At 41.7% G+C, this 13,719-nt stretch overlaps 1 protein-coding gene across 5 annotated transcripts; it reads right to left on the reverse strand.

Annotated features, from left to right (window-relative positions):
- Nucleotides 1-1,441: 1,441 nt before the first annotated feature.
- On the reverse strand, nt 1,442-12,829 carry tcea3 (transcription elongation factor A (SII), 3). Of its 5 annotated transcripts, none has more exons than XM_081597379.1 (21): nt 12,332-12,828; nt 11,536-11,598; nt 11,330-11,435; nt 9,933-10,038; nt 7,447-7,917; nt 7,248-7,364; nt 6,871-6,963; nt 6,707-6,775; nt 5,623-5,733; nt 5,436-5,504; nt 5,200-5,259; nt 4,990-5,061; nt 4,842-4,910; nt 4,679-4,741; nt 4,317-4,385; nt 3,961-4,121; nt 3,819-3,880; nt 3,566-3,715; nt 3,310-3,456; nt 2,151-2,222; nt 1,442-2,057 (listed from the first exon to the last, which is right to left on the reverse strand). In XM_081597379.1, exons 1-21 carry the CDS (start codon nt 12,398-12,400, stop codon nt 2,049-2,051), a joined length of 2,208 nt encoding a protein of 735 aa, XP_081453505.1. In that variant the 5' UTR covers nt 12,401-12,828; the 3' UTR covers nt 1,442-2,048. The 5 variants fall into 5 exon arrangements, with proteins under 5 accessions (XP_081453505.1, XP_081453504.1, XP_081453503.1 ...); XM_081597378.1 differs by having other exon boundaries at nt 5,436-5,507; nt 12,332-12,827; XM_081597377.1 differs by lacking the exon at nt 5,436-5,504 and having other exon boundaries at nt 5,536-5,733; nt 12,332-12,829.
- Between the last annotated feature and the right edge of the window lie 890 nt (nt 12,830-13,719).

Here is a 13,719-nt window from a genome sequence, read left to right on the forward strand (position 1 = left end):
TAAACTCACCCGTTCTTGTACCAGGAATCTCTCCTCTCAGTATTTGTGCTGGGAGTTTTTGTAAAGTCCAACAGTTTCTCTTCATGCGTCTCTACTTTCCTTCATTTTTATGATCCTAGAGTTGTTTTGTTAGTTTATTTTTCTCCCTGTTTGCCTTCAAATACCAACAAGAATGATGAGAAAGAAAAGAGGTCCAAGAATAGAGCCTTGTGGTATCACAAAATGAGTGACCAAAAGATTCACTTTATTTTTTTAAAGTAATTCACAGGCATTCCTTTCCCAAAGATTTTTGATTGCAGCAATATAAAAATATATTTTTAGCTAAAACTATAAAAATAGACAACATTTTAATAGAGCTAATAGATTTGGGGGGACATTTTTGAGTTTTTGTTGTTTCTGAATGTTAAAGTGCTGAAAATGAAAATATTCTCAATATGAGGATTATATCAGGGAAAAGAATGGGGGGGAAATAATGTTTATTCCTAGGAGAATAAATTATCCTTTTCTGACCAGAAATCACCAACTGTTCCGAACAAAAAGAGGTCAGAGAGCCGAGCAGCTGCCTCAAAATGTGGGGAATTATGTTGCAGAATCCATTAACAAATTATAATAGGGAACACATTTAGGCTTTGTCAATAATATCATCTGTTTCTGTAAGCATATTCAGAATTGAATGCTAGTTAATGGAGTCAGCTGTAGGTTTTGGGTTTTTTTTCCTGTCAAGTCAAGCTGAAATTCACACAGCATTTTCCAGAAGATTTAAAGTTTAAAGGGCGTCGTGCATAAAGCACTGGCACACAGCTGAGTCAGTGTTAATGGCGTCTTCGCCTGCTGATCAGCAGAGGGTTTTTTAATGGCAGAAATGATGCAGACAAAGCAAATGAATGCGTTTCTAATCGCGTTAAGACAGATGGTGGATACTTGCGTAGGGCAGCCTCCTTTTTTCTGTTTTCAACAAAAAAAACTATATATATATATAAACGCAGTAACAAGTGTTACATAATTACCATCCACAGGTTTTCCAGAGGACAGATGGAGCATAGTTAGATTACTGAAGCTTGAAAAGGAAGATGCTTTCTCTATCCTCCCTTTGAAAATGTGACTAAATTTCACCAGCACTTCTATTTGCTTTTTTCTCCACCTGGTCTTAAATGAGACACAAATTGTATCATTTGTAGCACAGTGGTAAAAGATCAATGTATTTTTTTGAGTGGCTGTGTCTGCAGCAGGTTTGTTTTAGGTTCCTGGGAACTATCGCCACCTACTGTCCTTTCCTGGGAGAAAAAGGAACAGAAATATATATAGACATACTCTTACATATAGTAGAAAATGTTGGTGAGGTTGAAAAAAATTCCAGGTGTCACAACTTTGACCAACGTGAAGAAGATGAGCAAACCAGTGGCAACTTCCCAAAGCAGAGTCCAATTAATTCAGATGAATGAATTGTTTGGCCACCATGATGTAGCTTTTATTTTGCTTTAAGTATTTATTCAGTTACATTTACCTGAGTAACTTTTTGGAGAAAAAACAAACAAAAAACGTACTTCTAGGCCTCCATTACGTTTCTTGTGAAATCTAACGACTCTGTTGCATGAGCAAAAAAAAAAAAAACACTATAAAGTTGACATGCAGTTTGTACACATCAAACACAGCAATGGCAATTTACAATCTTTTTTTTTTCTTAAATGATACTTCAGAGAGTTTTTATTTATGTGGTTTTATTGGAAGATATATGTATATACAAAATAAACGGCTATTGTATTGCATGGCATGTTAAAGAGATTAACGTGTCCTGTTAATTAGGTCCAAGATCCTAATTACTATTCATTTACAACCATGTGGATTTCATGATTAAGCCGTCGTCCAATCCACTGTATTCCAACTTTATTTATCCATGCTCATAAATCTAAAAAAATCTCTAGTAAAAATTGCAAGAACGTTTTTTGTTGAATCCATCATCTACAGTGGTTTGCTAACTTTTTCTCGTCCAGTTATGGGCAAGAAGCAATCCAGGGCCTCTGAGAAGAATAGCTTCACCTCTGAAGGCATCAGCAGAACTGAAATTTAAAAACAAACAGAAAGAGAAACAATTTTGAACATGTTTTAGTTTTTTTAAGTAGAAAAGTTTGCGAATCAGATTAAAGGCCTACCTTCCAGCGGTTGCCACACTCATTGCAGAGGACAAATGTGGTCATCGGCTCATCAGCGCTGCGGGTCTGCACCTGAAAGGAGGAGAGATACAATGAGCGAAAGTAGTTTATATTGAAAGTAATAAGTGATCACCTAAAATAAAGTGGAATGAAAACCTAGAAAAGAATCTGGAGAGGAACAAAGTGAGCAAACGTATAAATACAGATGAGTGATGAAAGAAGTGGAAGCCAGGTGAGTATAATCAACAGACTCCAAAAGAGCTGCGCATGAAGCAAACTGATGAGCCGAGAAAAACAATAACAAATCTATATGCAAACAATGCAACCAGGGAAAAAAATGATACACAAGGAATAGCAACACAAAAACCAGAATAAATACAGATCCAAACACAACGTTCAGAATCATGACAGGAACCAGACACACCAGAGACCAGAAAAACAGAAAGGAGGGCTACAGAGAAGAAAATAACCAAATCCCAGACAGGTGGACAGGAGCAAAAAACTCATCGCAAAACAAACATATTTCAGAAAAAGGTGTTATAGGGTGTCAAACTTCTCTGCTGCTTTTAGAACGACGAGCTGTGAGTGACGTTAGCATGCAGTCTGTTCTCCGTCAGAAGAAAGTCCTGGTCATCAGGTTAACTGAGCTCAAGAGAGCTCACCTTTGAACAGCTCCAAAAATACAAAATCTTTCATTTTTAAATGAAGGTTCTGAAAATGTGCACCCCCTAGCCGAGTTAGAATAATTCTGCCAACATACAAGGAAGTCTTTCACTTCCTCCACAACAAAGCGAAAGACACAAGTTATTCCAAATGCTTGATTACGGATCATGTTATGAGTGACATAGTCGGTTATTAGCCTTTTCTCACATGGTCAGGTAGGTAGGTGTGGGTAGTTTTTTTTTTCCTCCCCTAAATATGGAAGATCATAATTTCAAGACGTCACTTTGGATTAAATTAGGCTATCTTTGTCTGATCCTAGCATTTGTTTGATGATGTAAAACATTTAGGTGTAACACCAAACAGAAAACCAAAGCTCGGTTCCTCTTTTAATGGAAGCATGGAAGAGGAAGCGACAGCGACTCGTAATTATCATGTCATCTTGCCTCCATTTCCTTTGTGGCGGCCGGTTTAAGTTGTAAAAGCAGCCCCCGTTTACCTGGTTGTAGGTGCAGTTCTTCTTCTTGCATTTGCCGCATTGCAGCAGGTCTGTGGTGGTCCCACCGGTTTTGGCCATCTGGTGCTCCCTGATGGCCTCCTGGGTTAGGACGTTCCTCAGCTGCTTCAGCTCATCACTGGCCATTTCCTGGACACAACACAGTGAGCAGGAGAACATGTGGCCTACAGCGAGGATAGAAACTAAAGAGGGGGTGGGGAGGGAAACTGGAGGCGGACACTGCGTGACAGCGAACTACCTCAGCAGACATGCTGGCGATGCGGCTCAACTCAATGCTGCCGGCCAGGACGTTTCTGCGAAGTCCCGGGTTCTTGGGGTCCTTCAGGTTGCTGATGCGGCTCCGGACTCGGTTCTTGTACTTCATGTCTGTGGCCCTGATCTCCTGGTAGATATGTGAACTCACTCAGTTAAGGTCCAACAGTAAGATCTACATTTTTATCTACCACCAATTAGTAAAATAAGAACTCAGCAGTGATGAGACGTAAGCAAAGGATATGATCCTCAATCTCTGCTGCCATGCCGTCGCAGTTTGCTCCAAAATCTTTGTAGTCATCTGTGAAACGCAGAGCGAATTAGTCAGCGCAGTGATCACCTCCGAGGCTTCAGTAGTCTACAGAGAGGTTTGAGCCTCACTGTCTGTCCGCAGGGCAGCTGCCAGCATCTCAATGCACTTGTCTCTAACGGAGTCTCCAGTAGCCAGGTGAGGGGACAGAGGACCCCCCGGAGAGCTGAAGCTGGGTGACAGCGGACTGGTCGGGGTGGTGGGAGTTCTGGGCGCTTCGGTTTTACCCTTCCTGTTGGGGGTGTGGGGGGGAAAGGATGCTTTAGGACTAAAAAGCTCTGGAAGATTACTCTGCCGATTTATTGATGTTTTTTTAAACCAAGGATATTTCATAAAATGAAATCACTCACTTTTTTTTCTCCATTTAAAATAAAGTCACACGTGGCCAACGTCATTTGTAACAGTTTCTATCCCAACAGTTAAGTACCTTTCCAGGCTGTCAGTAGACTGTTTCCTCTGTGGTTGTCCAAGAGGCTTCGAGCCTAAAGACTCTCTCCTGAGAAACACATCATTGTGCAAACGTTTTAAATCGCTGTCAGAACTAAACTTTACTGTGATCTATTGAAGTGGTCTTTGAATGATGCTTGTTTAAACTTCCTATCCTTTAATCCATCTGAATATTACAAGACACCGTGCAGTATGTGACAGTAGGGGTTACAGGCATGAAATGGATGGAAAAATCCTAAACACAACTCCAGACTTTTGTCACCCCTTCATTTGACCACCTAATCAATTAGCGCGAGACATTAGCACGCACGGCGTCTACAAATTACAAGCCACAATGTTTACCTTTCACTTGATATCTTCTTTGCTGGAGGTGAGCTGCTTCTCTTTGAGTCGGTGGACTCGCGTCTACGCAGAGACAAGTTTAGAGTGCATACGGGACCGATCCGAATCCATCATTTTGACGTACTCTCTTTATGTTAGATTTACGTTTGAATGCGTTTCGTACCTGACGGATTTGGAGTCAGTGGAATGGCCTTTTGCAGGTTGGCTTGGCTTCAGTTCACTGGAATCCTTCCTGCCACAAAAACACCGATAATTAGACACACCTTTCTGTGAAAAAGTGCACATTTGATTCTGCACACACTCCTGCACACCTGTGCTTTTCTTTTTTGGCCTCGATGGCGGGCTTTTTGGTAGAGGGTGGTTTAGAGTCAGAAGAATCTTTCCTGACAAGAAAATGTGAGATTTTGCACTAATTTCAGTTGTAGAGTTTAAGTTGCTAATAAGAATAATAATAATAATAATATGTCAAAGTAGGAACGCCCCACATTCACTTTGACATGCACAGTTAATGAGCTTCCAACCTTTCTCTCTTGGTGTCATCTGACAGTTTCTTAGATGCTTTGCCATCATCTGAATCTTTCCTGTTAAATTAAAATAGCTGTAAAGAATCGCCTCAACTGCAGAATACCTGCAGATAAATTCATTCTGGAAATGGCTTTCAATTTATCACAAGAAACAAGCGATAAAATCTGAAATCACCGATCAGATCGGACTAATATTGTCACAAACACACGTCGGGGTTTGACAGAAAGCAGACCTGTCCTTCTTCACGCAATCTGCGGACTTTTTCTGGGGCAGAGGCTTCGAGTCTGAGGACGGCTTCCTGCTGCTGCAAACAACACAAGGATTCAACTCACAAAGAGGGAAACTCTGTGTTGAATTGTACTGCGTCGTCCTTGACTGTTTCACTCTGGTACGTCAAGGCAGCAACATCTGGCCCAGACCTCTCTCTGTCCTTGCCCCCGTCCACAGAGGGGCGCTTCGGAGGAGCAGCGGGGGGATGGAGGTGGAGCGGGAGAGGAGGAAGGGGCGCGTTGGGATCAGGAGGCTCTTTTCTAAACGAGACAAACACTTTTCAGCCACTTCGGAACGAGGACGACGTGACGGATTTCTGCATCACTCGTACCCCTTGAACGTTTTCACAATTTCGCCACATTACAACCCCAATGTTGGGGTTTTCCGCTAAAACTCCCATGACATTGTGTTGGTCTACGACGTGCAGACGGACGAGTTAGATTTGACCTTTTTACGCCTTTTGACGAAGCTCACTTTGCTAAATACGTCGGGTCTGAATGCCTGTCAATACGTGTCAAAAATGTATTGTTAATAAATCATTGCATTTTGCAAAATTAGAAAATTAAAAACCTTATAACTAAACGGTAAGTCAGAGTTTTAATATTGACTATGAACTGTGTTAAACCTTGAGTGTAAATCTGTCTTCTATTCAATTTAATGGCTTAGAAAAATGGCAGAATAAAAACGGACCAATCATGACTTCTGGTATCTGAAGTGACGGGTTGTAGTTTGGATCTGGGCTTCAGGATATGGATAAAAATAATTCAACCACATTGTTTTTGTGAAGCAGCTGTCCAATTAACAGACCTCTGATTGGTTGTGCCATCCAGGCAAGCAGAGACCCATGAGGAGCTCTATTGGGACAAACAGAAAGGACCAGAGTCGTCAAGACAAGACTTGCTCTGCCTGGTTAGAGAAGGCTTGTAAAACTTGGCTGTGGTAACAGTTTCCCTTACAGCCAATTTGCCCATTTTCCTCCTAACAAACGGTTCTGGCATTGATAGCTTCAAACGGTGCCAAGATTTTCTACTCATCTCCCGTTTTTCCTCTTTTTTTCCCTCCGATTACAGCAGTCAGTGTGATCAAAACGAATCCATAAAACATATTCAGGCTTGACGTCTTTCACGTACAGTCGCTAAAATAATTTCGGGTTTGTGATCGTAACGAAATGTGAAAAAGTTCAAGGCGGTGAAGCGGCAAGTATCACACACAGGCAGGCATGCAGAGCCTAACCTCGGCGGAGGAGGATGGAGGTGGAAGGGAAGAGGAGCTATCGGAGCATTTGGGTCCGGTGGAACCTTCCTGATGTTGAAAACCAGTTTGGGTTCATTTCATTTTTGCACAGTGAAACAAATATTTCAACAAAAAAAAAAACATGCGCCACGTGCATGCCTGACCTCTCTTTCTTGACTTCCGCCGCGGGTCGTTTTGGTGGCGGAGAGCCCGGTTGAGAGTGAGGGTGTCGAGAGGAAGACTCTTTACCGTCCTTCCTGCTCGCACATCACAACAACAGCACAGATGTGAGCCGGGGGAACAGATTTTCACAGGGGAACAGAATTTCTCACAAGACCTGTACCACAACAGGCGCAGCAGCGCGCTGCTCTGTCCGAACAGGTAAACACACACCGCGGCATGCGCCACGCACAGCAGAGCCTCCAGGTGTACAACAGTGAGGGCTGGTGTCGGGACGTGTGAGGAGCTCGGAGCCTGTTGAGTCATGCGGTTAGCAGCGTGGGCAGGTTAGCGCGCGACCGGCTCAGACAGGGTTCCTGACCTGGTGTCTTTTTTCGAGTCCAGAGACGGACGTTTGACGGGCAGAAGAGGCCGAGCGGGTCGAGGGGGGGAGGGGAAGCGGGTGGGGTACAGTACGCTGCTGTCCAGCACTCCTCTCCTGAAATTAATAGTTCAGCCTGAAGTTTTGGGGAATCCTCTGTGAGCTGCAAGCGTCAGTGTTTGGGCCAACGGCTGCTCACCTTTCAAAGATTAGCTTGTGAGCTTCAGTGGGCTTCCCTCTCTGAGGTGGGCCGACAGGCCACTCGTGTCTGCTTTCCGCTCTGCTTTTATCCTCCTTCCCGTCGTCTGCGTATCTCCTAGGCTCCTCGGAGGGTTTCTCTTTCTTTATCAGCTCTGCGTCTCTCGTCTTCTTCAAATCCTCCAGCGATCTGTGCTTGACTGGGTCCGACTCGTGTTTTCCACTCTGCAGGTCTGGTGCGTGCCTCTCTTTCTTGTTATCCGTTCCCGGTTTGGGATTCGCTGCAGGTGTTTGTTTCTCTGCTCTGATTTCTTGAAGGTGTTTCTCACTTTGCTGTCCTTCGAGGTGTTTTCCATCCACCCCGGGATCGTCCGCATGCCTCTCTTTGTTTATGTGGTTGTCGTTGTGTTTTTCATTCCTGCTTTTGTCAGAATCTGATTCATGTTTCAGTTTGGCCTCCAGCCTCCTGTGACTAAAAGAAACACATAGTTTACCTCTTGTAAAGAGGTAAAGGTTGTTTTTTTTTCCTCCACTTTGGAGTATTTCATACTCAGGAAAGGCTGCTGTCCTCCTGTGTCGTTGCTTTGTATTGTGTTAAAGCTGGACTTTATGTGACAGACTAAAACATAATACATAACTGCAAAAATGAGGCATAACATACATGACTTTTTGCAAATAAAGATCTAAAAATAAAATAAAAATCTAAAAAGTGCATTTATATTGAGTCCTCTTTAGTTTGGTACCCCTAAATAAAATCCGGCACAACCAATTGCTTTTGGAAGTCTCCTCATTTTCTCCCTATGAGTAATTAAAAAAAGAAAATTGTTTCTCAAAGTATTCACTCAGCGGGGCTAAATGTGTTAATGTTGGCCTCAGACATAAAATCACAAATAGAAGTTAACATAATGAATACCTTTTTGAAAAGCCCTTTTAAGCAGAGAAATTGTTGCATTTGTTGCGTAAAGTAGTTTCCCTGCAGGTGATTATTTCTAGAGTATCTTAAATACCTTCAGTAATATTGAAGCCCTGCTAAAAGGCTGGGAACTAAAACATCTGAGACTCTTCAGGTCTCACTCTGTCCTTGTGATTTGGAGTTTTTCTTTCGAGTTTCGCCTCTTATCTATGGAGCCCAAGGTTTTCATGGTTGGTCTCACAGCTGCGGAGCTGTTCCAGGTTTCAGCCGCTTTCAAAACACCTGAGGGAATAAGGGACTAATGGTGGAGGAGTGTGAAGAATGTGTCTTGAGGGAATATTTTTAACTAAGTATAACTGAGATAAATATTGTGTCAGTTTGCCTCCCGTATTATACACGAACGCACACCCAGATAAACTTTAGGACAAGAAATTGATATTTGTAGACATTCAATCGGAGAATGTTACAAATTGGCCCGACCACAACGGGCAATTGATAAGTTGGAGCAACAATTTCTGAAGAAAAGGTGACTTGTATCCTATTCTTGTTGTTGAGAATAGTCAATAAGAAACAAATCCAAAATGTTGGAAATAATAATATTTTCTTTCTTTTAATGAGGCAACAATTTCAGATCCTTTTCACTTGTCTGATCCAGCACAAGTTACAAAAACATTGTCTACAAAAATGAGATTTTTGTTGTCCTTTTCAGTAGAATAATGTTTAGTTGATCTCTGGCAAACAAAACAAAACAAAAAAAACCAGAAAGAAATATACAACTAATGTTTGAGTTTTTAATTAACAACTGAACACAGTCAACTTTACAGTTCAGGGAAAAGTTTGAACTCCCCTGATGTTGAGGACAAATGAGAAATGAGAAGTGAACAAATTGTTCAACTTTTGACAGAATAAAAGACTCTTCAAAACTCACCTGTTCAAACCAGCATGGCACACTCCACCTTCTCAAGCATCACACAAACTCTGACTTGTATTTTATATGTTTTTCTCCTTGTATCATGTTCTACCTTTGTTCACAATGTGTTGTTTTAATGTTGTTGGTATGAAGCGATCTTACAAATCTTGAAAGGTACTTATAAGTAAAATGTATTATGATCTTTTTTTTCTATTAACACCTTTATTGAACCACATATTTAGCTGAATGTGTGAAATGTTACTTTTAAATATGTATTTGTTTTGACTGATATGTTGAGCGTATTCAGTTTATTCAAGACAGTTGTTCTGCTTCTCGGTGGATTAAGTATCTGTTACCACTAGATGGCGCATTGGTTCCCACCAATCAGATTATTTTATCTGTGCAGATTGTGAATGAAGTGTTTGCTTTTGTTTTTCGTGGATTGTTTTCATATTTAGCTATGAACAAAAACTGATGACTGTCTCCATGGCTGCGTTCTTTTTATTCCACCAGAGAAAAATAATTTGCCCATCTTGGGTTTGATAAAAACACAGGTTGCACATGTGCTGCTTCTGACAGAACCTTCTATCATAATGTACATCCAGTCCATATGATGCAATATCAGCATAACGCAGCTTGTGTTTCCAAACGCCATCAGACTGACCTGCTCTGTGGCTCTGAGGAGGAGCTGTTTGTAGCTGCTGCAGGTTTCCTGGCGTCCAAACCATTCTTCAGTTCGTCAACTTTCTCAGAGTGAGAATTTCCAGAGTCTGGCAGAGTGAAAGGGAGACAGAAAGGCAGATAATTCAGCCTCAGAATGCAGGTGAAAATCAGAAAATGGCAATAATTTAATTATTATACTGATTTATTAAACATGGAGCAATAAACGTCAATGATTTACTTCTGTTCATTTGAAATATACTGCTCAAAAAAATAAAGGGAACACGTAAACAACACAATATAACTCCAAGTAAATCAAACTTCTGTGAAATCAAACTGTCCACTTAGGAAGCAACACTGATTGACCCCACGAGGGTCCCCGTTGTCAATCAGTGTTGCTTCCTAAGTGGACAGTTTGATTTCACAGAAGTTTGATTTACTTGGAGTTATATTGTGTTGTTTAAGTGTTCCCTTTATTTTTTTTGAGCAGTGTATTATGGCTCACAGCAAATGAAAACCAAATATTTAAAAAAAGAAAAGAAAATTAGAAGCTTATATAAGACAAATACAACCTCCCACCCCCAAAAAAAACTTAATACAGAAATGTTATGTAGCATCGTGGGGAAGACAGCTGACTTGACAGATGTCCAGCAAGCAGTCAACGACACCCTCCACAGGGAGGGAAGCCGCACGGTGTCATTGGGAACTACCTGATCCCACAATGCTGAACACAAGCACATTAAGTAGAAGCTGAGTGGAAGAAAAAGTGTGGCACCTAAAAAATAAAGAGCAAAAGCAACAGGGATAACCACAGAGGTTTGAGAAGCAAAGTACACTCAAGAGTTTTGAGAAGATTCACAGGGAATGAAGGCCGGAGTAAAGCTTCAAGAGCCACCAAGGACAGTCGTCTCCAGAACATGGCCTACAACTAATGTAGTATCAAAAGGGTATCAGTACCTTACCTGGGCATAGGACACAACAAACTAGACTGCTGCTTTGTAATCCAAAGCCTGGTTTTCAGGTAAAAGTGATCAAGTATCGGCACAGGCTGCAGCAACCTTGGGCTTCTAGAAACGTCAGGCTTATCGCCTCCATGCCGAGCTGCACTGATGCAGTAATTCATACAAAAGGAGTTCCAACCAAGTATTTATGATTCGTATCATAACCAGCAGGTTGACATTTCTAAATAGTTTAGAAGTTATTTTTATTGATCTTGTGTAATATTCTGATTTTAACATTTTGACTTCTGCTGTACCCACTAAAATAGTATAAATCGTTGTAATAGATGACTTTCCTTTGCTGAAGTATTAGTAACTTGTCTGTAATACTGTAATTATTACAGACCTGCATATTAAGGATTTAGTTAGTCCAGAAACTGCGTGTCCGGTTAGATGTTCTCACCCAGAAGTCTCTTCCAGTCTTTAATGAGGACTTTTGCCAAAGAGATAACTTCTTCGTCTCTGCAGTGCTTCCTGATGTTGTTCACAGACATGCCAATTCTTGTTTCCTGCAGCAACAACAACAACAAAAAAAAAAGGTATTTTGAACTTCCTTACGCCTCCATGTTGTTGCCAGACTTTTGGATGAACAGCAGTCATATAGTTTACCTGGAGAAGCTTCAGTGTCATATTGAAGCCTTTCAACTCCTTCAGCAGGTCGATGGCACCCTCCTGCATTCACAGAAGACATTACAGTTGCTTTAACCCTGCGATACTCGTTGAATGCACTGCAAACATGCAATGGCAGAGTAAACAGAGATCTGCATACACTCAACCGGGCGCCATTTAAAGAGATTTTTTTTTTTTTTTGCTTGGTGGGTAAAAACACTTTCACTTCTGTACTGTCTCAGCAAACAAAGTGAGAAAATGCATAAAGCTCGCGTAGTTAACTTAACGACACAGGGTTAAGTCAGCCGCGTTGAGACTTGCTAAACGTTTCTGCAGGACTGTAGGAGCGCCAAGAAACTTTATCTTTTTTTTTTTTTTTTTGCAGAAGCAGACACAACACTCAGGCACTACGGGGCTACTGTAAATCAACAGGCCGCGCTGTTTACTTTCTGTTGCACAGGCCGAAATGAGACGATCGGGGAATGATATGTAAAAGCAAAAAAAAAAAAGTGTCAAGTCAAACTGTCCAAGCTTAAGCCGTGCAGCTACACACCGAGGGGGCTGCAAAAAAAAAAAAAAAAAAAAAACAGATGGAAGCCCGCAAACACCTGTCGATCGTTTGTTACAGAACAGACACGCGTTTGTTCCACTCATGCAGTCTGACTCCCATCGAGTTAGACTAAAACCAAACTCCTCTTCAGAGTAAACTTCAGTTTTATGCGGGAGTCCTTTCTGGGCCTTCCCTGCTGCAGCACGAGGTGACAAAGCGCCACCGGGTGTCAAAATACAGCCTCACCGTGTTATTTCTAGACACCATCTTGTCTAGCTTTTTGGCGATCCGGATCAGGTCCTCCTCTCGAGTCATCGCTGCATTTATAGTCTCCGACGAACTAATGCCGATACCAAAACCAATCGACACCCAAAAGAAGCGACAAAGTTTGGATCTGCTGCGGTCTGGACTTTACGCACGGTGCGCTCCATTCAATCCAGAGGCGTGTCCTGCTGAAGGTCCCAGCTGACCAGCGCCACAACAAGCAGCCTAAATATAGAGGCTGGCGTAGGGGAGGCGCGGAGAGCCGCGGCGACACAAGCCTCAAGGTGATTCCTTCAGAGCAAAGCTCGGAAAGTTGCGCTTGGTGCTCTAAAGTTCCGCCTTTAAAACAGGAAATTAAAGGGTTCAGCTACTTTTGTTTTAAAAGTCTCTGGATATGAAATGAAATGTTTCATACTCTTTCGAGTTGGGCTTCAGGGTCCCATACTCTTACAAGGTCAGTGTGTAATGATTAATCTTCGCAAACCTGACCGCCATCCCGGTTGCAGTCCACTTGGAAAGTATTTGCACATCTGCGCCAAAAGCAGCTGCTGTGCGAAAGAGCAGTCTGACGCAGAAACATAAACCCGTGTGGCTCACATGGACAACTTTAGAGATTATTTTTGTTTTGTTTTGTTTTGTTTTTGTCTTATCTTGAGGAAAATGCATTTCTTGTCTTTAGAGAGAAAGGACAAAAGAGGGCTAAAAAAATTGCAATTAAAAGTAACACATACAGTAAAAATAAAATAAACATGTCGTTGTAACTTAGCCACAAGAGGGAGCTCTAAACTAAAGAGTCATTTTCAAATGCAGACTCAACGTTTCCATAACTGCTTCAACCTGTAGAGGGCAGTGTGGACAGCTGTTCTTAAGACGCGTATATTTATATCTCTCTGTCGTACAGTAGCTTGTTGAGTTCAGCCAGTTCTTGGTTGATATATTTGCTCTTTTACGGTTGCTCAAATACCAGAGCCGCTCATATTTTTACATCTTTTTTTTTTTTACAGATGAGCTTTCCATCTGCTGATAGTTTAGATGTGAATCATAATGTTGTAAGAGTGCAAGGCAAAATGATAGACGTCTGAAACACAGGGCCTCAGTTAGTCAGCTGTGAACCCTGTGGGTCTTGCAATGTTTGTAGGGGAAATAGTGAAACAGCAATAAACCTGCTTGGTCATTGTGTGCAAAATGAACAGATTTGGCAGGGATTACATGCAGATTTGTCTCGGATGGGTTTTGGACATTTCTCTTTGGCGTTACAGCTTGTAATAAGAGCAAATGAGACGTAAATCATGCCACATATGTTGGCCTGATTTGCCTCAGAAAGATCTGTGAGTAAGAAACATCGGTTTAATGAAAACCACACAGCTCTA

This window comes from Poecilia reticulata, chromosome 16 (genome assembly GCF_904066995.2).
Source record: "Poecilia reticulata chromosome 16, P_reticulata-male-v2, whole genome shotgun sequence".
In the NCBI taxonomy this organism is placed as follows: Eukaryota; Metazoa; Chordata; class Actinopteri; order Cyprinodontiformes; family Poeciliidae; genus Poecilia; species Poecilia reticulata.